The sequence below is a fragment of the Myodes glareolus genome, chromosome 11, assembly GCF_982192425.1.
Source record: "Myodes glareolus chromosome 11, mMyoGla1.1, whole genome shotgun sequence".
Classification (NCBI taxonomy): Eukaryota; Metazoa; Chordata; class Mammalia; order Rodentia; family Cricetidae; genus Myodes; species Myodes glareolus.
The window spans coordinates 38,852,874-38,864,956 of NC_142036.1; the positions used below are offsets into that span (position 1 = coordinate 38,852,874).

Genomic DNA, 12,083 nt, shown 5'->3' on the forward strand with positions numbered 1-12,083 from the left:
ATTTTATACGCTTGAGGTTAAAACTCTAGGCCTATGTTTCTTTGTAAAGTAAAAATAATGTATGCCAAGCTACCGTTAGGATAGTTGTGACTAAGGAAAGCGTAAGGTTGAAATTATGGCCACAGACTTGTAAACAGAGAAGTTCCACAGATGTAAGAACAGTGGACATTGCTACACCTGGGGACATTGCAGATCTTCAGGGACATTTGTGACTGTTTTTCTGGCAGGGGCTGGGAGCAGTTGGAAGTTACTTGTACTCCGTACCTAAAAGAAACGGCTAACTCCATCTGGAACATAGAAGACCATATCAATCCCAAACGTGAGTTGAGGCCCTGGCTAGCTCTGAAAGAGGAAGCCCACTAAACTTTTTGCTTAGGAATGCAAACCTTCACAGACCCTGATTTCATTTTATTGTTGTCATTTTTGCCTTCTTCCCCCATTGTTGTCTTTATAAGTGCTGTCTCTGTGGACACATAGCGCCTTTTCCTTTTTTTAAATTTTTTTAAAGGTTTATTTAACTTTTTATTTTATGTGCATTGGTATGAAGGTGTCAGATCCCCTGCAACTGGATCTTTAGACAGTTGGGAGCTGCCATGTGGGTGCTGGGAATTGAACCCGGGTCCTCTGAAAGAGCAGTCAGTGCTCTTAACCACTGAGCCATCTGTCCAGCCCCCGCCTTTTCCTTCATGTCTATTTCCTCTAAACGCTTTATTCTGAAGTGACCAATGACCTCCTCCAGGACCATTTCAGCACCCCCCCCAGCTTCTGTTCCTCCACCATGGGAGACTTACCTCTGATGCTTGTTGCAGATTGTTTCTGTTGCCCTGTGCCAAGCACCTCCTTTTCCTATAACCAATCAGACCCTTCACAGGAGGCCACAGCTGCATTGATTCCAAATTTCTGCTTCCAGGCACCTTTGATGGTCCTACTTCAATGTTAATTTCAATTCAAGTCTTTGGATTCATTTTCCTCCACCCCACCTAGCTTGTACTTGATTTCTGCATACTGGCCATTCCATTTTTAGACAAACAGTGGACTAACTAGTTGAACAGTTCTTTATTAGGAGGAACCACATGGGTCTTGTTGGATATTTTGGTGAATGAAGCAAATTTGGTTCCTAGTCTCAGGAGGCCAGTTTCTGGGCCAGTGCCACAGTGATGGGTGATGGGGTCAAGAACTGTCAGAACACCAAGAAGGAGGTCTTGTCTGTTTCTTCTGAAGCCCTCAGATTACCTAGTGAGTGCTTACCATAAGCTCAGTAAGTGACTCTCTGTACCACTTCCTGTCTCAACTTGATAGGAAGATTGCACTTGAGCTCTGGCAAGGGTGTCAGTACTGACGGCAGACTGTAAGGAAACAAATCTTTTCTCTTGTCATTTCCCCTAGTGCCAAACATCAGCCTGGACGTCCTGCAGCCCAGTTTTTCTGAGATCTTGTTGGAGTCCCACATGGTTATGATCCGGGTACTGTGAGCTCTCTTATTTATTCCTTCTAAATCTGTGGGTGTCCAAGAGCTCTTAGGGAAATATGCTCCAAATATTTAGAGCACTGAGCAATAGTCATGTTATATGTTCTGCTTCCTTGTGGAAGATGCTGAAGTGTTTCACCCTTCATGGGCATTTCTGGTCTCAGGATAAGGTGGTCATTTGATGAGAATAGTATCAGCAATTCGTGTGGTAGTTTCATTTCTGTTGCTGTGACAAACACCCTATAAAACTTCTGTCTGAGTTAGCGTTTTATTGCTGTGAAGAGATTCCATGACCATGGCAACTCTTATAAAGGAAAACATTTAATTGTTTTCCTGGCCTATAGTTCAGAGGTTTAGTCCATTATCATCCTGGTGGGACATGGCAGCATTCAGGCAGGCATGGTTCTGAAGAAGGAGCTGAGAGTTCTATATTTGGATTGGCAGACAGCAGGAAAAACAAGTGACACTGGGCCTAGCTTGAGCATCAAAGTCCACTCCCAGTGACACACTTCCAACAAAGCCACACCTACTCCAACAAGGCCACACCTCCTAATATTGCCACTCCATATGAGCCTTAGGGGGCCATTTTCATTCAAACCCTCACAAGCCACTTAGGGGAAGGGAGGATTTATTTGGCTTACAGTTCCTAGTTTACAGCCCATCGTTGAGGGAAGTCAAGGGGCAGGAACTATTTCACACAGCTCTACTTCTGACCATGGAGTGTACTTTACAGCCAGGGTATAGAAGGAACTATAGAGTCTATACTCAGTTAGCTTTTTGGGGTAGTTAAGAGCCACTTGCCTAGGAATGGTAACACCCATGGTAAACTGAGCCCTCCTACATCAATTAATAATCAAAATAATCTCCTACAGACATACCCACAGACCAACAAGAGCTAGATAATTGTGTTGAAGCTTTCTTCCAAGGTGATTATGGGCTGTAACAAGTTGACAGTTGAAGGTAACCAGAACACCAGTGAACATTTATGCAGCTCCCCAAACTGTGAGCACCATACTTAATACTCATCACAGTCCCCTGAAGACAGCTGTCATTCCCACTGTACAGGAAAGGAACTGAAGCACAGAGATATTAAGGATCCTTTTCAAGGGCACACAGCTATATGTAGGGTAGATCCAGACTTCAGGTAGGCTAGTAGGTGTTCAGAGTCAGCAGCAGTTACCATGACACTCTTACCTGAGGGACAGTGCTCCTGAAAGCCACACATTACATTTCATGAAATTAAAGTCATTTGGCATGTGTGTTCGGGTGTGTTTATATGCATCATAAAACCCAAACCATGAGCCCTAAACCATTCCTATTCCTGGACTGAAGCTGCTTAGCTTGGGTGATTATTGTTTAAGGATTCCTGAGACTCATTGTTTGCCCCTATTGTTGTTAGTAGCTGGCAGCAATCATAGCATCAAAAGTCTAAAGTAAGTTGAGAGAGGAAATCTTTAAATGGGAATTTTTTTTGCCCATGGGTGAAATTTGCCTGTGTAAATGGGAGAGACTTTGCTACAGTTAATGTCTGGTAGAAGACCCCTTGCTCTTGAGGTAGGAACCTGAGTCCTACAGGAATGATGTTCAGAACTATGTCTCAGGCCACAAAGGTAACTGTCAGCTGCCCACAGAGCTGCAAGGAGCTGTGGTAGTTGTTAGTATTCATCTCTGAGCCGCTGTCAAGTAGACTTACCTGGAAGTCATTATATAAGCAGTCCTTAGAAACCATAGTTGAGTTATTTCATCAGATTAAACTTTTAAAAATCCAGACTTTTGTCAGTTTTGCACATTGGAAGGTGATAAGTTGACATTAAACAATCTCTGGGTCACTTCTTCTCTGACTCTGTGCTTGTAACTGTCACTGTGGCCTGATGACATAGCTGTTTTGAATATGTGTCTGTCACTCAGAGGATCAGTCTGGGTCTAAGTAGAATTTTGAGACTGAAGTGAGTGATTGTGCTTCACCTAGAGGTGGAAACAAAGCAAAGGGTGTTTAAGAGCTCTCAGTCTACCAGAATCAGAGAGAAGTGAGAGACAGTGAATCTAAACTGTAGACATGCAGATATTGGTGTATATGTTGTGTCTGTGTCTGTCTGTGAGTTGAGACCTGAGTGAAGAAAGCTCATAGCCTGGCAAAGTGAGTTGGAATGAACCATCTAGATTTAGCTTACATACATGTATTCTATTGAGTAAGATCTGCCCATTTTCATCTTTTGCATTATAGAGATGCTGGGTTTCTCTAAGTTGGATGTAGTGAGTAGAATTCTTATAACCTGCTAAGGCCTGGTTTTGGACTAAATTAGATAGGTTTTAAGGGATTGGTTTCCCTCATTAACTCCTAGGACCAGAACACTTCATTCTTTATTCCAAGATCCTTTGGACAGCCATAGTGATTATGATGGTTTGAATAAGAATGACCCCCATAGGCTCATATATTTGAATGCTTAGTCACCAGGGAGTGGCACTATTTGAAAAGATTAGAAGGATTAGGAGGTGAGGCCTTATTGGAAGAAGTATATTACTTTGAGACTTTTTCTTTCTCTCCCTCCTTCCCTTCTTCCCTCCCTTCTTCCCTCCATCCCACCTTCCTTCCTTCCTTCCTTCCTTCCTTCCTTCCTTCCTTCCTTCCTTCCTTTCCAAGGCAGGGTTTCTGTGCATATCCCTGGCTGTTTTGAAACTCACTCTGTAGACCAAGCTGGCCCTGAACTCAAGAGATCCAACTCCCTCTGCCTCCTGAGTGCTGGGATTAAAACTAGGCATCAAAATACTAAATAATCCGATTAAAAAATGAATTATAGATCTAAGCAAAATTCTCAACAGAAGAAACTCAAATGGCAAAAAAAAATTTAAGGAATTGCTCAACATCCTTAGCCATTAGGGAAACGTGAATCAAAATGACTCTGAGATGCATCTTATCCCATCAAAATCACTAAGATCAAGAACATTGATGACAGCTTATGCTGGAGAGGATATAGAGTAAGGGAAACATTACTCCATTGCTGGTGGGAGCACAAACTTATTTAGCCACTTTGGAAATTGGTATGGCAGTCTCTCAGAAAATTGGGAAACAATCTACCCCAAGACCCAGCAATACCACTCTTGGGCATATGTACAAAGGATACACATTCATACCACCAGATATTCGCTCCTATATGTTCACAGCAGCATTATTTGTAATAGCTAGAACCTGAAAACAACCTAGACGCCCCACACACAAAGAATGGATAAAGAAAATGTGGTACATTTACACAATGGAGTATTACTTAGCGATAAAAAACTATGACATCTTGAAATTTGTAGGCAAATGGATAGAACTAGAAAAAAAACATCTTGAGTGAGGTAACCCAGACCCAGAAAGAGAAACACGGTATGTACCCACTCATAAGTGGATATTAGACATAAAAGGATAATAAGGCTACAGTCCACAACCCCTGAAAAGCTATGTACCAAGGAGGATCCTAAGAGAGACATGCTTGGATGCCCCTGGGAAGAGGAAATAGATAAGATCTCCTAAGTAAATTGGGAGGGGGATATGCGTGGAGGGGAGCAGGGAGGAAAACATGAGGGAACAGGATGGTTGAGTTGGGGGATAGACAGAGGGAGAGCAAGGAAAGAGATATCTTGGTAGAGGGAGCCATTGTGGGGTTAGGAAGAAATCTGGTGCTAGGGAAACTCCCAGGAATCTACAAGGGTGACCCTAGCTGAGACTCCTAACAATAGTGGAAAGGGTGCCTGAACTAACCTTCCCCTGTAATCAGATTGGTGACTACCCTAATAATCACCATAGAACCTTTATCCATTAACTGATGAAAGCAGATGCAAAGATTCACAAAGCACTGGGCCGAGCTCCTGGAGTCCAGTCGAAGAGAGGGAGGAGGGATCATATGAGCAAAGGGGTCAAGATCAAGATGGAGAACCCACAGAGACAGCTGATCCGAGCTCATAGGAGCTCAATGATTCTGAACTGATAGCTGGGGAACCTGCATAGGACTGAACTAGGACCTCTAAATCTGGGTGACAGTTCTGTGGCTTTGGGCAGTATGTGGGACCACTGACAGTGGGACCAGGATTTATCACCAGTACATGAACTGGCTTTTTGGTGCCCATTCCCTATGAAGGGATACCTTGCTCAGCTTGGATAGGGGGAGGCGGGGGAGGGGGGTAGAGTCGGGAGAAGATAGGGGGAGGGAGCATGAGGAGGGGAGGGAGGAGGAGCTGTGGTTGGTATGTAAAATGAAAAAAAAAGACCTTTGAAAAATTTTTTTAAAAAAGGCCATGCCAGGCCCAGGTAGGCTCCCACTCCCCCCCACCCCCCAATACCTCTCTAGCTAAGAGTTAGGTCATGCTCCCTGCTATGATGATAGTGGACTACGTTTCTGAAACAGTTAGCAAGCCCCCAGGTAGATGATTTCTTTTATGAGAGTGTCTTTTCACAGAAGGAGAACAGTGAGTATGACAGTGACTCGGGGGATATACAGCTGGTCCTTTTGGGGCACACACACACACACACACACCTCTAAATGGCAACCTATTGCCATGCTGAGACTTACAAACTAAACTATTCTCAAGCCCTCGCTTTGTTTAATTAGTCAGGCTCCTTGGTAGGAGATCACTAAACATGACCTGAATCTTTCTTGAATAAACCAGTAGCTCTCGGTTGAGGGTAGTTTTGCCTCTCTGGTGATATTTAGCAATATCTAAAGATGTTTGGGGCTAGCAGAGCAGAAGAATGGGGCCTGGGGGCTCTACTAGCTTTCCAGTGAGTAGTACCAGGTGCTAAACACAGGACAGCCCCACAACAAAGTTGTCCATCCCGAAATGTCAGTAGTGGCAAGGCTGTGAGAGCTGACCTACACAGCAGCTGACTCCTTCCTAGTTTGTGCTGACGACAAGGATGGCTCCAGCCTGGGAGCTAGTGTCCAGGATTCTGGCTGTGTTCCTTCCTGTTTTATTTTAGCTAAGACCTGGTTCTGCCATGAGAGACAAGTCACTGGATATTCTTTGCTGGATTCCAGTCCTTCAGACTAAATTGAGTACTGGAAATGATTTCTCTCTCCAAAGAGATATAGTCTTGGAGACAGAAAAAAATAATTCTTACCTCTCACAGGTATTCATACAATCCATAAATAGCTATATAATGTGGGTATCCTATTAAAATATTACAGAGGGCATTTAGAAGTAATAATGTGAAAGGCTTCTGGTGAAGGGCATAGAGAAAAGCCATGAGACACTAAGGTACCCTTTTCTGAGTCTCTGTTGTTTGAAATCAAATACTGATTTTATCCTTCTACACACACCTTCTGAGCCCTGGTCTTAGCCATGTGTTGATAGGACTGGAGGCTTGTTTGAAGAATTAAGGCAGTTACTAGAGGCAGGTGGACAATGGCTGAACATGGTTGCTCTGTGCCAGGGAGGGGAATCATTGTGGTTTCTCTTGGCACTTGGCTGGCTGATCAGATCACGATGCCATGTGCCTACATTAGCTACTTAGATCTCTTTCTTGACTGGCTTTTCTTGGCTGCCTTCTTACAGGGAAACAATGGCCTCAAACCCAAGGACAATGAGTTCACATCCAAACCCTGGCACTGGCCTATCAATTATCAGGTAGGGCCTAAGACTTGAGCTCCTCCAAGAAATAGAACCAAGAAAAAGACCCACTGAGTCTGTGAAACTGGACTATTTGTGACAAGGGGAAACCTCACCTGGGGGACTTGCCAGGAAAGGGGCTGTTTGCTGCCTGATTCTGACGCCCACATCCTAGAGAGTTGATGTAGAATGTGCATTCTGAGCTGCCTATCCAGGATACTTGTCTACAAAAAGATGTGTAGCATATATAACTTCCTTCCCCTTGAATGGGGGTGGCTGGGGATGAGCTATGCCTTGAATCAGCAGGGTGTCCTTTGCTCCACAGGGCCTGCGCTTCTCAGGGGCCAATGACACAGACTTCCGAGTCTATCTGCTTGGCAACCCTGTGAGTATCCCAGTTCTGAATACTTAGGCCCATGCATCTGCTGTAGAAGTTGGTGTCCACTTATCCCCAGCTCTTCTTCTATACAGGTTGTCTGGTGGCTGAATCTGGTGAGCATTGTCCTCTACCTCCTTTTGGGGAGCACCATTGCCATCGCTATTCAGAGAGGGGTACAGCTGCCAGCAGAGTTGGAAGGTCAGGGCATCTGGGCTTTCCCTGCTCTGTCTTTCAGCTTGCTTGTCCTGCACTCTGGTGTGTGTGTGTGGGGGGTCTGCCTGCTATGGAGCTTCCCTTCCCTCCTCCACTGCACACACTTCCTCTCCTTTGCTTTGGAAGCCCATAGTCAAGTGACACCTTACACCGGGCTCAACATTTTGCATCTTCCTAGTAGCCCTGTAGCAAAGAGTATTAGGAAGCTAGGCACAGTGAGACAAAGAGCCGTCACAGGACACGAACCAGTGGTGATGGCAGTGAGGCTCAGACCCCAGCAGTTTGCCTTCAGAGCCTTCATTCTCATTCTGTAGCCAGAGAGGTCTCTCTTTCTTCCTCTGCCCCCTTTGTTCTATGCCCTGTTCTCTAGTGGGGATAGAGAAGTAGCTCCAGGCCATTGCAGTGATTACCCTCTTGGTTACTTTAGGTGCTGGGCATGGGTGGCACCCCACAGACCCTTCTGTCCTTGCCAGCTCCAGACACTTCGCTACCCAGCCTCCTTTCTGACCTCCTTGCTGGGGAATGTCTCTGACAACAAAGAGGTGGGAAGTAGAGACAAGGAAGACAGCTGTCTGGGGGGGTGTGTGTCCTGCCTGACACCCACATCAGGCCCTGTTGATATCCCTGCCAAGCTGGGTACTGACCAGGGACACTCTAGAGTCCCTGTTGGCTTTTCTCTTTCTAGTTGCCGTGGGATTTGGGTAGTCCACATGAGGAAAGGAAGGCCTAGTGAGATGGTATGACCTACTCAGGGTCACACACTAATTGAGCTGTGCTGATTTGGCTGTACAGGGCTGACTAGAGTGCTGCTGCGAGGAGGTGGCCAGCTGCTGCTGGGCTGGATGCTCCATTACTTCCCTTTCTTCCTGATGGGCCGGATCCTCTATTTCCACCACTACTTCCCAGCCATGCTCTTTTCTAGCATGTTGACAGGTCAGCACTGCTGCCTACCTGCCCTGGGGAAATAAGCATTGGGAGGCTAGGTGGGAGAGGAGGTGAGGAACAGAGGAAGAGAGCAGACTTCCTGTGGGATCCCCAGGGGTTGTCCTCACAGGCTGGTACAGGTCTCCTGCTCTCCACAGGGATCCTGTGGGACACCCTCCTGCGGCTCTGTGCCTGGGGCTTGGCCTCTTCTCCCCTGGGTAGAAGAGTACATGCCATAGGAATCCTAAGCCTGCTTCTAGCAACTGTGTACAGGTATGTATCCCCTTACATTAGCCTTCAGCTTGAGCTCTAGGTACATTTGAAAATCTCTGGAGTGTTTTAAGGTCTTCCCATGGCTGGGCCATGTCCCTGGGGGTTCTGAATCTGTTTGGCCTGAGTGATCCTAATGTGTAGTTGGGTAGGAACAGAAAGGGTCTCATTCCCCTTTCTCCTTATTAGTGGTTCTTAGCTGTGACACCACCCCAGCACACCTAGAAGGTGCCCCTTTGTAGTCACAGTGACTCCTTGCTAAAACATCAGACAGTGGGATGGGAGGGAGAATGGGAAGCATAGCACTGGGGGTATAGGGCTTGACTCAGAATTGCTGTAAAGAGACTGTTCTTTGTAAAGTCCTTTCTCTGCCATCTGGAAAGTCTCAGAGCCCCCGTCAAGAGTCTTTGGCCATTGTAGTGGGGCCTGTGACCCATGAGCTTGTGTCTACTGAAAAGGTTAAATTTACATGTTGGCAAGCACTCTGAGCTACACATTCCCATGGCCAGACCCCTAAAAGGTTACCTCTGTTAGGCCTGTTGGGGAAAACTTTTCCCCTCCTGGTCATATCACAGTGGACTTGGATGGGCATAGGTGAATGGAAGGATGAAGGAATGGGCAGACGGACGGGTGGATGGATGAACAGACTAGGTTATTTTATGGGATGGGCTCCAGCAGGGGAAGTTGCAGTTGGTGAAATTCTTGGATGCTGACCACCTTTCTCTCATTCTCGTAGCTTCTACCTCTTCCACCCTCTGGCTTATGGGATGGTTGGTCCCCTAGCCCAGGAACCTGAGAGTCCAATGGCAGGACTAAGGTGGCTGGAATCATGGGAATTTTGAGGCCACTGCCAGGACCCCAACCTGAATCCAGGTATTGTCCAGAGACACCCAGCCATGAAGCCAGATCCTGGACCCTTCCGACTTTAGGGAAGCTGCCTGTGGAGCCTAAAGCACTCTGCTACCCCCAGGACCACACTCTGGGAAACAGACCTGGATTTAACTCAACACTAAAAGGAACCACGCCCCTGTCTGCAGCACCTACATGGGGCACTTGACCTACAGCACCACTTGGTGCCAATTCCCTCTCCTGTCCACACATGGAAAGCAGGTGTGAGTGTGGGAGGCTACTGTGTCCAATCTCCTTGGTATGTAGACCACCTAACTGGAGTCAAGTGTCATAAATTCCAAAAAATGGTCCACAGTTAACAGGATATTCTCTGGTATCTTTTCACATTGGATTTGGTTTCATTTAAGTTTATAAGGTCCATAAGAAATTCTTTGATCTCCAGGAGGGCAGAGAGTGCTGTCCCACCCTCATGGTGTTATAAGGCACTGCAGGTGGGACCATCAAAACTCTCCTACCCTTCTACCCACACTGTGGGCTGGCCCTCTGCTGCTGCCCCCAGTGTCTTCTGTGGATGCAGTGCTGCCTTTAGTGTGCACAGAGCACTGGGTTCCAGGGCACAAGCTGGCAGAGAAGTTGCCAGTCTATGGTTGACCGTCCTTAGATTTTTGGTTCCCTGTTTTCTGAACTGGGTAGGTGGAACCCACATCTTGGCTGCCATGTGCCCAGTGTCTGTTTCTCACTAACCATTCCTCCATACCTTTTTCTCTGCATCTGAGGACCAAGCCCTGCTGGCTGATAGAGCCAGCGGTTGAGTCAGAGCAGAAATGTGTGGGTCTGAGCATCCTGAGATGTGGAGATAGGGGTCATGTAGCCTCTCTGGGCTGATGTTTTGTTCCGGCATGGTGCTCCTGTTTTCACACTTCCAACCCTCCCTGACAATACCTTATATTGCTTCCTTGTCATTTTCTTCCTTTCTGACACTGCTTTACCAAGTCTTTTCCCCAAAGGCCCAGAGCTCCTGGAAACGCATGATGGCTTTTGCTGTCCACCACTTTAAGTTCTTCCATTTCCTTGCCCAAAGGGAGTAAGAAAATTTGGTAACAACTAAAGCTATCCAAGATCAGCCCTTTAGTCTGCCTTCTTCCTTTCAGTTCAGAACAAAATTATTATTTGATCCCAGAAGATTTTGATATTTCAAGGTTCAGTGATGAATTTGCCATACTCCATCTTCCACCCACTGTAGCTCTCAACAACTCTGACAGGGTCAGAGCTCTTTAAAGCATCTTCAGGAGGTGGTTGCCACGGAGACTGGAAATTGGTCTCAGGGACAGGCTGTGCTACCTACAGAGTGGTGGAGAGGAAAGCTTCTGGGCCCTGCTTGGACATTCAGCTGGAGCATCATTAATGTTAATAGAGGAAATGCAGCCCTGTCAAGAGCAAGCCAAGGTAGCTAATTAGATCTGAGGCCCATTGACCATCCTCTCCCATGACTGCAGCCCTTTTGACTTCCCTTCTCCTCCCAGCAGGAAGTGCAGCTTGTGTGTGGAGTCTGAACTGTCTGTTTAATTGCATTTCTTGCAGGGACTGGGGAACTCTGCTCCCATTGCCCTCCCTGACCTTTCCCTGCAGTCCCAGGCTGGGCTGGTTGCTTTTGAGCCCCGTGGGGTACAATCTGGGTAGATTCTCCTGAGAGGGATGCTGGAATCTGTGTTTGGCTCTTAAGGTAGCCCATGGGGCATCTAACAGGTGGCTAATTTTTCTTGTACTCTATTTCTGGAGGTACTTGTTAGAGGTAAGGAACCCTGAAGTAACCAGGGGGAGCCTTCAAGAGCCAGAGTAGGTAGGAGAGCACAGTGGGCTCCAACATGTCCCTCTCCGTAATGTCACATTGAGGACAGAAGGGGTCTCTTGGTTCAAGTACGGGAAGAAGAGTGATCCCCACCTACTCCCTCTTCTTCCATACCCAAACTGGCATACATTCCTGTGGGAAAAGGCCACTTGGTGACATCACTAAATACTTGGGTTCTATTTGGAAGATGGAGGGGCAGTGGGCTCTAGGTGCTGCTTTGCATGTTGGTTGCACTCATCAGGAACTGACAGAGATGTACATCTCAGACTGCTGGCAAGAAGGAAGATGTGCCAAGCGGCCTAACCCAGCCAATGTCTTGACTCACCACACCTTTTTTCTTTGCTTTTCTTTTTTTAAGTTTCTAGAGGTAATCAGAGACCATTACTTTTGTAATAAATAGCTCTTGTTTTCAACACTATGTTCTTGTGCTTAATTAGATCTGACTTGCCCTTGAGAAGATGTTTAGATGGCAAGTCCCACATGGTATCTCACGGCTGGGGCCATTCTCATTCCAGCTGAGGCTCTGGCTTAAAGCCAGGGAAATA

General features: G+C 46.5%; 1 protein-coding gene across 3 annotated transcripts in view; it reads left to right on the forward strand.

The window, feature by feature from the left end:
* The window catches only part of Pomt2 (protein O-mannosyltransferase 2), a 45,091-nt gene extending 33,140 nt beyond the window's left edge, over nt 1-11,951 (forward strand). For 2 of the 3 annotated variants that reach the window (XM_048449292.3, XM_048449293.3), the window contains exons 14-21: nt 228-319; nt 1,387-1,463; nt 7,001-7,072; nt 7,380-7,439; nt 7,526-7,631; nt 8,439-8,579; nt 8,729-8,843; nt 9,577-11,951. In XM_048449292.3, the coding sequence (XP_048305249.3) occupies nt 228-319; nt 1,387-1,463; nt 7,001-7,072; nt 7,380-7,439; nt 7,526-7,631; nt 8,439-8,579; nt 8,729-8,843; nt 9,577-9,682 (769 nt within the window). In that variant the 3' untranslated portion in view covers nt 9,683-11,951. The remainder of the gene's footprint in view (nt 1-227; nt 320-1,386; nt 1,464-7,000; nt 7,073-7,379; nt 7,440-7,525; nt 7,632-8,438; nt 8,580-8,728; nt 8,844-9,576) is intronic. The other variant, XM_085697346.2, reaches the window with a different exon arrangement.
* Nucleotides 11,952-12,083: the final 132 nt, after the last annotated feature.